The sequence below is a fragment of the Protobothrops mucrosquamatus genome, unplaced genomic scaffold, assembly GCF_001527695.2.
Source record: "Protobothrops mucrosquamatus isolate PMUCROS unplaced genomic scaffold, P.Mucros_1.0 scaffold863, whole genome shotgun sequence".
Taxonomy (NCBI): Eukaryota; Metazoa; Chordata; class Lepidosauria; order Squamata; family Viperidae; genus Protobothrops; species Protobothrops mucrosquamatus.
Window position 1 is genome coordinate 521,410 of NW_015387118.1, and position 13,770 is coordinate 535,179.

General features: G+C 43.7%; 2 protein-coding genes across 2 annotated transcripts in view; both read left to right on the plus strand.

The window, feature by feature from the left end:
- LOC107290272 (protein mono-ADP-ribosyltransferase PARP14) overlaps positions 1 to 6,040 on the plus strand; it is a 34,616-nt gene extending 28,576 nt beyond the window's left edge. The window contains exons 16-18 of the mRNA XM_015819137.1: positions 1,040 to 1,188; positions 2,573 to 2,747; positions 5,630 to 6,040. Of these exons, the coding sequence (XP_015674623.1) occupies positions 1,040 to 1,188; positions 2,573 to 2,747; positions 5,630 to 5,931 (626 nt within the window). The 3' untranslated portion in view covers positions 5,932 to 6,040. The remainder of the gene's footprint in view (positions 1 to 1,039; positions 1,189 to 2,572; positions 2,748 to 5,629) is intronic.
- Positions 6,041 to 11,142: 5,102 nt separating this feature from the next.
- Positions 11,143 to 13,770, plus strand: part of LOC107290277 (protein mono-ADP-ribosyltransferase PARP14) — a 34,864-nt gene continuing 32,236 nt past the window's right edge. Inside the window, exons 1-3 of the mRNA XM_029284717.1 lie at positions 11,143 to 11,347; positions 12,425 to 12,564; positions 12,668 to 12,701. Coding sequence (XP_029140550.1) covers positions 11,158 to 11,347; positions 12,425 to 12,564; positions 12,668 to 12,701 — 364 coding nt within the window. The 5' untranslated portion in view covers positions 11,143 to 11,157. The remainder of the gene's footprint in view (positions 11,348 to 12,424; positions 12,565 to 12,667; positions 12,702 to 13,770) is intronic.

The window sequence follows — 13,770 nt, forward strand, 5'->3', positions numbered from 1 at the left end:
TATATCCGAGACCGCCTTCTGCCACAGATTGCTTCCCACCGGCCGATACGCTCCCACAGAGAGGCCCTCATCAGGGTGCCGTCGGCCAGACAGTGTCGGCTGGCGACCCCCAGGGCAAGGGCCTTCTCTGTCGGAGCACCCACCCTCTGGAACGAGCTGCCCCCAGAGATCCGGGTCATTCCGGATCTCCCCTCCTTCCACCGCGCCCTTAAGACCTGGTTGTTCCAGCGGGCAGGACTGGCCTAGGGGTATTTTAAATTGGTTTTAGCCAAATTTTAGTAGAAGCGGCCGATTATATATTTATTTTTAATGATTTTTTAAAAACTTTTATTGCATGGTACTAAATTGTTTTTAACTGGCTGTAAGCCGCCCTGAGTCCTACGGGAGAAGGGCGGGGTATAAATTTAATAAAATGAAAAATGAAATGAAATTTTAATGCAGGTATAATGCAGATAATAGTATTTTTACTTGATCCGTTGACCCCCATCTGTGAACAGGGAAATGACAAATAGGTTATGCTGTAATGTTTTGTCAGATGACATTGATACGTGCAACCAGACGTAGCTCTTGGAACTTCATAAGGATCAGCTGGCTTGAACTTTCCTGTGCTGTGTTTGAGAGGCTTGGTTGTACAGTAAGGTTGGCACTACTAGGCAGAGGGCACTCAGTCATTAGCAGCATCACTGTTGAGTTAGGCCAGGGGTAGGCAACCTTGGCTCTTTTATGACTTGTGGACTTCAACTCCCAGAATTCCTGAGCCAGCTCAGGAATTCTGGGAGTTGAAGTCCACGAGTCATAAAAGAGCCAAGGTTGCCTACCCCTGAGTTAGGCCAATTCCTTTTTGTGCAGACTCAGATAATTTGCTCCTGTTTTCTATCCCCCGCTTGCCTAAAACTGGATGGCACGTGCAATCCAAATGATAAAGAGAGGCAAAGGTTGTTTTTATATTTGGCCTAATTTCTGTACTTTAAAAAAAATCGGAACTGGAACGTGGCTATTTGTAAACGCTCATTGCATTGTCTCGTATTCTTTTACAAAGATAATCCAGCAACTGCAATTCCTGAAGAGTGGGATGCCATGGAGGAAACGATGCGTGTTAAAGTGGTGGAGCTAAAACCAGGAATGAAGGAATATAAAAAAGTCCACGATATGTTTAACCAAACAAGCAAGGGATATACCATTAAAAAGGTAAAAATAAATAAATAAATACCTCAGATATTCTGTTCTGCTGCTTTGGATGACAAGTAAAGCCTTATCTCTCCTCCCCCCCCCCAAAAAAAAAACCTGATGCCATTCATTCATTAAACACTAACATTAAAAAATTAAATGCTTGGATGAACTTGAATTTCTACTGTTCCTTCTACAGTAGTGTAAATACTCATACTACACTCTGAGGGGAATAAATATATTGTCTATTAAATTGACCGATTATCAGAAGTTAATTCTTTTATTACACTGTGATCTTATGAGTAGGGCAGTCCTCGACTTACAACAGTTCATTTAGTAACTGCTCAAAGTTACAACAGCACTGGAAAAAGTGACATGGCCATTTTTCACACTTGCGACTATTGCAGCATCCCCATGATCTTGTGATTAAAATTCAGACACTTGGCAACTGACTCATATTTGTCACGGTTGCCGTGTCCTGGGGTCATGCGATTGCCTTTTGCGACTTTCTGACAAGCAAAGTCAATGGAGAAGGCAGATTCATTTAACAGCCATGTTACTAACTGAACAACGGCAGTGATTCACTTAACTGTGGCAAGAAACATCATAAAATGGGGCAAAACTCACCTAACAAGTGTCTCACTTAGCAACAGAAATGTTGGGCTCAATTTTGGTGGTAAGTCAAGGACTACTTGTACTAGAAGAGAATAAAGCTGTGTAGAGAATTGGATTCAAAGGCCAAAATGGGTGCATGGTGTATCCACATGCATTCCAGATGTCTTATGCTCTTCAAATCCATGTTGTTGCACAGATCAAGAAAAGATCTCAGAAAATATATTTTCCATATTCTTGGTCGAAGGAATTACTAAACGTAGTTAGCATTCCTATTAGGTAGACATCCACCCTTGGTTTACATTGCTTCTGCAAAAGAAGCTCCATTATTGAAGCATACCTTTCCTTGGCAAACATTTTTCTTTGGCAAACAGATTGATATTAGGAAGTAATTTGAATGCTTCATTCAAATCGGCTTCCTTTCAGAATCCGAGAAAAATCAGCCTGTCTCCTCTGTGAGAGACTTTCTGATATTTGGTAGTAGAGTGCCTCTGAATGATCTAGAAGGGGCTGCCTTAAGAATTTGTGTTACTCAGGCTCACTGAATTGGACATTTCTGACACCACATGTCATGCAGGAATGACAGTGACCAAGATAGGACTAGAGGAATGGGGGATGCTGCAGCCGACGCCCCATATTGGTGGGTTTCAATTTCTTGTTTAATTTGTTTTAGTGAAGAATAGTAGCTCTGCTTCAATTACTATTCTCCAAAGATCCAAATTGGTTCTTTCTTTATTCTTTTTTTTTAAAGGACATAGCTTATTACTAACTTTTGCTCTCTTTTCATTTGCAGATTGAGAGGATACAAAATCCCTTCTATTGGCAGGCATACCAAATAAAAAAACAGGAGATGGATGCTAAGAACGGCAAAGTAAATAATGAGATGCTTCTTTTTCATGGAACAGCCAGTACATCATTAACCCACATTAACAGCACTGGCTTTAACAGGAGTTACGCTGGATTGCATGGTAAATTGCGCTTTAAGGCTGATTCTCAGTACCGTGTTTCCCCGAAAATAAGACTGGCCCTTATTTTATTTTATTTTTTGCCTCCAAAAGAGGCACCAGGTCTTATTTTTGGGGGATGTCGTACTCACCGATAGCCCCGCCCAGCAGGTCCACTTCTGGAAAGGGCTGCATTCTGGCCTGCATTTTGCATTCAGCCCTTTCCAGAAGGCCTATGTAGCCAAGTTCCAAGCTATGGATTGAATCCATAGCTCGGTTCTTGGCTGCACAGACCTTCCGGAAAGGCCTGTGACTGAGAAATGCAGGCCTGGCTGCAGAAAACACTGGAGAAGAAGTGGACCAGCGAGGAGAGGGTGCGGGGCGCGTGGGGCAGATCCACACCCCTACCCCCGCCTAGCTTGATTTTTAAGTGTGTGCCTCACCCCAAAACTAGGGCTTATTTTGGGGGATAGGGCTTATATTCGGCCTGGCCCACCCCAAAATCAAGCTAGGGCTTACTTTTGGGGTAGGCCTTATTTTCAGGGAAACATGATAGGAGCTGTCTTGAGCCTTGTTTGGTTTAACAGGTTTACTCAGCTTTAATAGACGGGGGTTGGGTACTAAGCTGTAACCATGATTTATAGACCATTGCAGCAGGGTACCACAACATGCTAACCCAAAGCTAATCAAACCACATTACATCACAACATAATTTGTATACCTCCAGGGGTGATGTGGGCGGAACAAATAAATTTTCTACTGAAACCTTTGCAGTCCTTGGAGAAATTTGGAAGAAAAAAGGTGTTCTCTTTACATTCTGGCAGAAGTCCAGCATATCACCTAGTGCAGTGTTTCTCAACCTTGACAATGTTAAGGCATGTGGACTTCAACTCCCAGAATTCCACAGCCAGCAATGCTGGCTGTGGAATTCTGGGAGTTGAAGTCCACATGCCTTAACATTGTCAAGGTTGAGAAGCACTGACCTAGTGACTTGGTCAGTTGTGAGTCAGTTAGATGTCTGGACACCACAGATAGAAGAGAGGAATTCCCATGGAAAGGAATTATCATGTGACTCTTGAGAAGTTGATGATCTCCAGAATGATGCCACATGTAAACCAGGCAGGTGGAAGGAGCAGGAGGTGCTTTCCACATGCAGGAAAATGTCTTTGTATCTGAGCCCAGAACTCCTAACTTGATAATTACAGGTAGTCCTTGACCTAACAACCACAATTCATCCCAGAATTTTCATTGTTAAGCAAAACAATTGTGAAGTGAGTTGCGCCCCATTTTACAACCTCTTTTGCCACAGTTGTAAAACGAATCACTTGGTCGTTAAGTGAATCATGCAATGTTAAACAAATCTGGCTTCCCTAATTGACTTTGCTTCTCAAGCTGGCTGGGAAGATTACAAATGGTGATTGCACGATTCCCCAGGACAATGCAACTGTCATAAATACATGCCAGTTGCCAAGCAGCTAAATTTTGATCACGTGACCATGGGGAAGCTGAAACGATTGTGTGAAAATTATCATAAGTTACTTTTTTCAGTGCAGTTGTAACTTTGAATGGTCACTAAACGAATGGTTGTAGGTCAAGGATTACCTGTACAACTATCTATTCATAGTGGAAAAGTCAGGTGCTCAGAAAAAGTTTAAAGGAAGGAGCCAAATGGAGGGTAATAGCACATAGCAATAGCACTTATATACCGCTTCACAGTGCTTTACAGCCCTCTCTGAGCAGTTTACAGAGTCAGCATCTTGCCCCCCAACAATCTGGGTCCTCATTTTACCGACTCGGAAGGATGGAAGGTTGAGTCAACCTTGAGCCGGTCGAGACTTGAACTGCAGAATTGCTGGCAGTCGGCAATCAGCAGAACAGTGGTAATGCTCAAGATAATACGATGGGGTCCATTTATTCCAGATAATCTTGGCTTATGTCCATTTGTTCAGCAATCATTCAGAGTTATGGTGGCACTGACCAGTCCTCAAAGTTCTATCCATTGCAGTGTCCCGATGTCACATGAGTATAGTTTAGTGTCACTTGGGTGCCCAGATTGTGATTATGAGGATGCAGCAAACTGTGTCACATGATCACCATTTCCAACCTTCTCTGCTGGCTTCCCACGAGCAAAGTCAATGGGGAACCTAGCAGGGAACTTACCCCACTAAGTTGTTCCCATTGTCTTTTCTCCTAAGGAACATACTACAACCAATCAGAATAGAGCTGGAAGGGACCTTGGAGGTCTTCTAGTCCAACCCCCTGCTCAAGCAGGAGACCCTATACCATTTCAGACAAGCGACTGTCCAGTCTCTTCTTAAAGACCTCCAGTGATGAAGCACCCACAATTTCTGATGGCAAGCTATTCCACTGGTTAATTGTCCTCATTGTTAGGAAGTTTCTCCTTAATTCCAGGTTGCTTCATTGTTTCTTGTCCCGTCGTCTGGTGCTTTGGAAAATAAATTGACCCCCTCCTCTTTGTGGCAACCTCTCAAATACTGGAATATCCCCCCACCTGCCCACATTTTGTAGCACATACCTGCCGCACCCTGCCCATATGGCAATGGCCCTTGCCAACCTGTCCACAGTCTCTAGATTCCTGCTCCCCCTCACAAACTGTGTACCCTCCTTCCTTTCCTTTTCTGAGACTCCTGCCTCTTCCCACGGGGATTACTGTCACTAATTGATGCGGTCATGTGATGTCATTCTTTACTATCACATCGCTTAACCACAGCAATCCTAGTCTCAATTGCCATCATAACCTGAGGACTACCCATACCTGGAAAGTTGTTTTTTTATTAAGTGTTGAGTTTGATATGACCAATGTATTATTGGGCAGAGTACGTTAAAAGAGTGAAGAGATACACGCTGATTGTTGCTGACTTTTTATACGTTTTCTTCCTCTACAGCTGCCTGTTTCGGAAATGGAACTTACTTTGCCGTAAATGCCTCTTATTCTGCCCACAGTACCTATTCGCAACCAGATGCATCTGGGACAAAATACATGTACCTTGCCAGAGTGCTTGTGGGAGAATATTGTGTTGGGTCAAAAGGATTAGTCGTCCCGTATCAAAAAAGTGGGACTGATCCAACTGATCTATATGACAGTGTAACCGATCACCTGAGCACCCCCTCCCTTTTTGTAATTTTCAACGACATCCAAGCATATCCAGAGTATCTCATTACATTTAACCAATCTCTACTTCCATAACTTGATTAATTGAACTAATAATGCAAAAAATAAAAAGGATTGGATTATATATTCATATGCCTTTGTAAAAAAAACATGTATATCTGAATGAATAAAATAATGCGCTATTCAGAAGATATGAAACGTTCTTCCTGTCATGTTAAAAATGAAAGTTTGGAAGTTCCAGTTTCTTCCGGATGTTCCAAGTGTTATTGATAAACTCCAATAAAATAGATGTAAGAAGTTAGGAAGGTTAACAATATCAGCATGCTAATGAATAATCAAGAACAGTATCATGAAAATCTTAAGGTCAGTAACTTGTATATGGCATAAATCATTTTTAGATCTATATGATAACATTACAAACAGCAAATGCATGATGCAGGGTCTTTTAAGTTGGCATAAAAAAAGCCTGTAAATGGATCACAGACAAGTGGGCCAGTAAGGTGGCAATGATGAAGTTGCTGAATTTGATCGGAAACTTCACATTCAGGTTCACCCTGCTATTGTCATTCAGCTTTGCCTACCTCACAATGCTGTTGTGAAGATAAAATTCATGGAGATACTTATGAGAGCCTCCTCAGACACTTAGAGAAAAGACAGGATGTAAATCTAAGAAATTAATGAAAATTAAACCAAATGCCTTCAGAAATACTTTTTCCTTGCCAAAACTATTATTCAATATTGTAGGGCAAAATCCAATATCTAAACCCAAGCTTATAGTAATGGACCCCATCATTTGAATGAATTCAAGTGGTTAAACTAACAAGCAGCAAATCTGGAAGAAAATACCCAATAGCACCCTGGAGGGGCAGGGGGACAGTTTTTTGCACTTTTGTGATTAAGAACTTGAGAATTAGAGATCTGGTGATAGTGTCATGTCCATGGGATGTTTCCACATAAAAGCTTTACTATTGATCTGTTCACCTGGAACTTTTTCAAATCCTGGTAGGCAGCACTGAGTCAGTCTTGAAAGTGAAAAAGGCTTGGCCTTAGTAGTTGGGAAAAGAAACCACCTGGTGATTCCAGAGCTGTGGCTAGAGGGGAAAGTTGAAAAACCATTCTGGGAAAAAGCAATGGCAAATGACTTCTGAAACACCAAGAGAACTTGGGTACAGATCTGAGAGATGAGTTTGAGTCAAAGGCATATTTACCTTTTACCTGCTCAATTAGGTGGGATTCTAGCATGGCATACACTAGAGCAGGGGTGTCAAACTCAATTTCATTGAGGGCCGCATCAGCATTGTGGTTGCCCTCGGCCGGGTGGGTGCGGCCTACTGGGTGGGCATGGATGGAGTGGGTGTGGCCTACTGGGTGGACATGGCCAGCTCTACATCGTTCGTGTCAAGCGTGCCTGTGGGGGCCAGGGCAGGAGTGGGAACAGATCTGAGATTCTCTGGCAGAAGGGGGTGGGACCGGGGCAAGCTCCAAGGCATGGTCCATTTCATTCCTCACAAAGGGTGATACCTCCCCAGCATGCACCCAGGGGGCGGGGCCGACACAGCAGGAGCTGGTCCCTCACTGTTTCTAGATGGCCTTGTGGAGCTAAGACTGAATGCGTTTCAGCATAGATGGCCACCACAAAATTGTACGTTGGCTCCCGGCTGGCCTGGGCAAGGGCCAAGGCAGCGGGAGCCGTTCCCTCACTGTTTCCAGGATGGCTTTGTGGGCCACATGAAACCACTTTGCGGGCTGCATCCGGGCCTTGTGTTTGACATGTCTGGACTAGAGTATGATGGCTCAGTAGTCAAGACGCTGGGTTTATCAGCTGGAAAGCCAGCAGCCCAAGTTCAAGACCCGAGCATGGCATGATGGTGAGCTCCTATCCTCAGTCTAGCTCCTGCCAACCTAGCAATTCAAAAGCATGCAAATGCAGGTAGATAAATAGGTACCACTGGGAAGGTAACAGCGCTCTGTGATATCATGCTGGCCACACAACCACGAAAATGTCTTCAGATAGTTCTGGCTCAATGGCCCTTGAAACAGAGATAAGCATTGTCCCCTAAAGTTGGCTATGATTAATGAGCACCCTGGAAGCATTGGTGAGGCCATTCTGGAAATGATGGTCAGGACAGATGAAGAAAATGGGCTTGGATTCCTGGTCACACACTTTCTTCATATTAGAGCAGGGCTTTTCAACCAGTGGTACGGGTACCACCTGTGATACATTGGCACCTGGCAGGTGGTACGCAACCATCCTAGAAAAGTAGCGGGGGAGGGGAATGAGCTGAACCAGTAGCAGTACCACACAAGCCTGAGCAAGAGATGGCTGGAGCTACAGGGCTGTCAGGGCTCAGCGGAAGCGCCAGGATCAGCGCCAGGCTCCAGCTGGAGCTCAGCACTGATCCTAGCGCTTCTACTGAGCCCCACCCCACCCGCGCTGCCAATCCTCAACAGAAATGCTCACAACAATGGAAACCTCGGACAGGAGGAAGAGCGCCGCCGGGCAGGCAGGCAGGTGTCTTGCTTGGCTGTGCCTTGGGGGGCACTTTTTCAGTGCCATTGTAACTTTGAACAGTCACTAAGCGAACTGTTGTAAGTCGAGGACTACCTGTACTTTATCACTTTTTCCCTTTTTTTTTGGTCATCAAGTTTTTGACACCTTGCTAGGCGACTGGTGGTACTCGGATATTGCCATATCCTAAAAGTGGTACAATGGGTGAAAAGGTTGAAAAGCCCTGTATTAGAGCATTTGCCTGTCAGATAAAGTAAAAAGGCTTTTTTGGTTTAAGAAATTCTAAATACATTACCTCCAAAAAAGACAAGTTGTGTGGGTGGGCTCTTTTGGTGTAGGGCCATGGACATCTCCCTGAATTCCTTGTGGAAAGGATGGGAAGATCAGAAATGTAAAATGAATGGGACTTGAGGACAGGCAATCCTTCGTCAGCTGCACTGACTGGATACATCATCCTGAGTTCTCAACTCTGCCAGCAAGGAATGAACCTGCAAGCAGCCTTCTCTGCTCCTTTGCAAAAGTAGCACTTTTCCACTTATCCCAGCACATGTTCAGCAGTGCAGTTTCTCTGCTGCATTTCCTTCCATTTAGACAACATCTGGGGTCTATGGAGCTGCTGACGCCTGTTAGAAGTAAGTCTTCATCCTGGTTCATCCAAGCCGGGAATAAATAAGCAAACATGGCGACTGCTTTGGGAAGAAGGTTACAGTTTATTGCAGAAGACAGATAAGCAGCAGAGGAGAAGAAAAAAGAGAGGGAACACATGGGCAGAAGGTCCTTTTTATACCCCCTCCCAGCCCTGCTTGGAGTAGTTTCCTGTTCCTGTGGCATGAACTTTGAGGCGATTTCTGAGTGTTTTTCTAGGCCTTGATATCTGTGGTTTAATCCCATTAACATATCCTGCTTCCCAGGTGATGGGGCTAATGACTCTTAAGAGCTTCTTTTGTCTTGAGATCCCTGGCTCCAAACTTCCTGATGGTTCCACATATGCATATGTATAAGACTAGCTACTGCCCTGGGCAAAGATATGAGGCCAGGTTTGGTTTCTGCTTTTCAAAAAATGCTTTTAAAAATCCTTTTGGTGAACAATATTTTTCCTGCCTTTTTAATATTTCCTTCTCTGGGTTAACTTCCCACACGCCCCCTTTTGATTACCAGTTGCTGCCCTGTACAGCCATTTTTAGGAGGCCCGCATCCATGGAGGCAAACATGCCTGTGTAAAGCCCAACCCACCCTGGGTTTTGTGAGGCAGGTTTTGGGCACGACTAAGGTGGGTTCCTTCTCTATTGGACGAGCACATCTTTGAACTGCCACTTCTCACCATGTGCCCCTGGTGCATACGGAAGAGTTGATCAGAGGGAATGACTGAACCACTAAACTTCCCCTCATCCTTGTCTGATTTATTACTGAACCTTTTTTTTAAAATACTTATAACCAGTAGCCTAGTGAAACAATGGACTTAAAAAAAATGTTCCACACAAAGTACTTTGCTTATTATGCCATGAATCTAAGGGATATCTCTGGCCACTGCGATGGCTGACTGCCAGTGTTTCCTCCCAATATTCACCAATTTGTGAGTTTTGAGAGATGACTTGTTTTTTTTGCCACTTTTTATTTCTAATCAGAGAAAGGAGGAACTGTATTTTTTTTTAAATGTAATAGCACATCACACTCACTTAGCGCTGATTGTGTTACTTGATTGTGTTAAGTAATGAAACATCTGAAAGGAAACAGCCAAGCTCACAGACCACTACAGACTCCAGAGGGAGAATTGTTAAGACCCTAAGCCTTTGATCAAAAGCAGCCATATACTATGGAAAACCTGAAGACAACTTTCCTTTGGGTGAACCAGTGGACCCGTCCAACACTGATTGAGGTCTCTTCCACCCAATGAAAAATGCTTGATGCGTGAGTAAGCAGGCTCTCCTGCTTGGGAAAGATTGGGCAGGAGAGCCAAGTTCTAAACTTTCAAGAACTTCAGAAGTCAACGGAAGGGGACTTTGGGGAAGGATCTATACATGGAAACCTCAAATCCTCAAAAGACCTAACTACAGCAGTGTTTCTCAACCTTGACAATTTTAAGGCATGTGGACTTCAACTCCCAGAATTCCACAGCCAGCAATGCTGGCTGTGGAATTCTGGGAGTTGAAGTCCACATGCCTTAAAATTGTCAAGGTTGAGAAACACTGAACTACAGGAAGAAACCTGATGCCTGCCTGCCTGCCTGCCTGCCTTCGGAGGGGATAATAGTCCTGGGAATGCACCAGTTGGCCCTAACTGTTGTCGGGACAGATCATCTGACCCGCGTTTTTTCTGCTGCTTCATTTCAGGATTGAGTGGAAAACAAAACACGGAAGAATGCAACCGAGCAGTTTCTGAGCTAAGCATTAACAAGGAGGAAATAAAGAGAAGGGGGAGGATTCGAAACAAGCAAGGGAGAGAGAAATGAAAGATAAAACGTAGCAGTTTTCTTTTAATCTGTGCGCCTACGCGATTTTTTTTTTTTTTTAAAAAAAGGCTTTTTTCAAACCTCCCAAATGTCAAAGGCAGGGAACTTCTCACAGACTTGCAAAACCTGTTTTGGAAGAAAAGAAGGCGAAAACGGGCGAGGACAGCGCTCGAAAGAAACACGATCCACACAAGGCAAACACCCAGCTGCCGCCTTGTCACTTCCGTTTGACGAAGACCACGTGATGAATAAAGAAACTCAGGGAATCGCCTGTAGCGGGAAACGAAAGTGAAAATGCTACACGGTCGGCCTGATTCGAAGAGTTTTTCCGCTATCCCAGAAGATGGCGGAGAGAGCAAAGATGTGCCGCTTTCCTGTGCTGGTGCAGGGAGCCTGGGGGAGCCCCGATCCCCCCAAAATTTTGAGAAATAAAATCCTCCGCTACTTCCAAAGCCGGAAAAAATCGGGAGGTGGAGAATGCGAGATCCGGAAGCAAGGGGGGCAGATCTTGGTTTGCTTTGCCCAGGAGGAAGGTAAAGGAAGCTCTTATATTCTCTCTCGGTGGGGTTGCTTGGGAATTTCCACTCCTCTTTTTTTTCCTCGTTTGCTGTAGGAGCGACGGTTTTAAGTACGACGTGAGTAAGAAGGGGAGGCTGGAATTCTGGTTTTCAGGATCGCAGTGTCGGTTTTGCTGCGTTAAACACGGTTCTTCCTCCTCTTAGGTATCGGCTTGCTGCAAAAGTTGTAACGGAAATTAAGCTTTTAGTGGAAAAAGTCGCTTATTTGCCTTCCTCACGGGCCTTTCCACTCTCCTACTCCCCAATCTCTCCAAAGCAGTTTGAAAACTTTTATCTTCAGATCCCCAAATTTTGGAATGCTGATCACGAGATTACTACCCTTTGGCATTGAATAGTGCTTTTTTTTAAAGTCCAGATCTGGAAGTACCATCCTCATCATGCCTAATATTTATTTAAAAAATGCTAGCCCTAGATTAAAAATGTACCTCTTAGTTTTATTGATGTAAGAAAGCTAGGGAGAGAAAGGATTGCCGAACTAGCCAATATTAAGCGTGATAGCACAAAAGTTCCATTTGCTGCCTCTCTGTTTTTGTAAGTATAAATATTCTAATTGTAGCACTACCCCAGAAAGGGCTGCTGGAGTCTGGGTTCTCCTGGCCCTCTTTGTGTGGCTGCTGTCCACAGTGGTACCTCACTTAGGCACCTCTGCTTGGCTGGAACACGTGATGAGGTGGTGGTCAGTCTCTCAGCAGACAGGTCAAGTGCAGGGAAAGTATTCAGGTGGCTGGTCAGTTCGTGTGGTGTTCTCTATCTCTCTCTCTCTCTCTCTCTCTCTCTCTCCCTCCCTCCCTCTTCCTCTCTCCCTCCCCCCTCAGGCTTGCCCCATAGAAGCCTCTTCCATTCCTCCCTATCATCCTCTCTCCCAGGCTTATCCCCCACATCCTGGGCCTCAGCAGAGCCTCCACTCTTCTCTGCCCCCTCACTGATTCCTCCCCCAGGCATCTCCCAGAACTGCCTCTTCAGCTCACCCTACTCCTGCTACATAATGATTTTTGTGACCCAGTGAGGCAAATATATATTTTTGTGACACAGTGAGGCAAAGAGTTCTCTCCCAGACGATCCATGAGCTTGATGTGACAGGAAGAGGAACAGTAAAGCTGGAAGTCTCCCTGTATGAAGCAACAGACCCAGATAAAGATAATGCAGCTAAGGAGGAAATAATTCCTAAGAAGGTAACATTAACCTCATAAATTTCATACCTTTGAAGAGAGATCAACTGAAGTTCCAGGCAGTAACATTCTCATGCTAATGTTCCCCTCCTCTTTTTATTTCTAGGCTCTGAATGAAGAAGGCCAAGCAAAAGAGAAGGGTAAATCAAAGTTTTAAATATTGAGACAATTTTACTTTAGTACCAAGGGAAATTTTGGAGATGGAAGCAGTTGCTGATGAAACAGGTTCTTGCTTTTTACATGCCAGTTCCATGATTGTATAAGGAGCAGATAATCTACCAGGGCAAATGTTTTACAGGGTAGTATAGATAGAAAACAGCGACTCAGAGGTTCTAATTTTTCTGAGTTTTTGTTGTTTGGACCTTGTTGGCATAAAGAAGAAGGCAAGAAAAGTGCAACAGGGTTCAAGATTCATACTACTAGAATGCAGTATGCATAAAGTGACTACAGAGAAAAATGGCCCATTCAGAATATTAGCATATATAATTTCTCAGTGATGGTGAAAGATGTAAGAGAAAAGGAAGGTCCTTTCCCAAACAATGCATAGCCAATCTATAGAATTTTTCTACTTCAAAATGTGTGTGCGGCCACTGGCTTGAGTTGCTTTACAGGAGATTCAATAAATTCAGCATTTACTTTGATGAATCACTGTGGATTGCTGTAGATATAGCTTTTTAAGCATGGGTAGAATTGAGTTAAAATCTCCTATGGTAATACAATTATTTTAAAGAGAAACCAGGAGAATGATAATTAAGCTGGGATAAAAATAAAAATAAATGTAAGTTCAGTAAAGTGAATATAATTTTAAAGTAGTGTAATATTAATTTTTTTCATGCTGCCTTTTTAGACATAATTCAGTACAGCAAACATACCTAATTCTTTTGCCCCCACAGCAATCATCTGTGGTGGGCTGGGCTGAGAAAAAGGGATTGGCCCAAAATCAGCGAGTCAGCTTTCATGCCTAAGGGAGAGCTAGAAGTCACAGTCTTTGCTGGTTTCTGGGCCAGCCACTTATTTATTTATTTATTTATTAATTACATTTATATCCCGCCCTTCTCCTTGCGGACTCAGGGCGGCTGACAATTGGATAAAATACTAACATATTATACACCTAATTAAAATTTGATTAAAAAGAAATATTTAAATTTGTCAGATTAAAAGTAATTAAAACCCCTTTAAAATCCCTTAGGCCAGTCCCGCAAGCTGGAA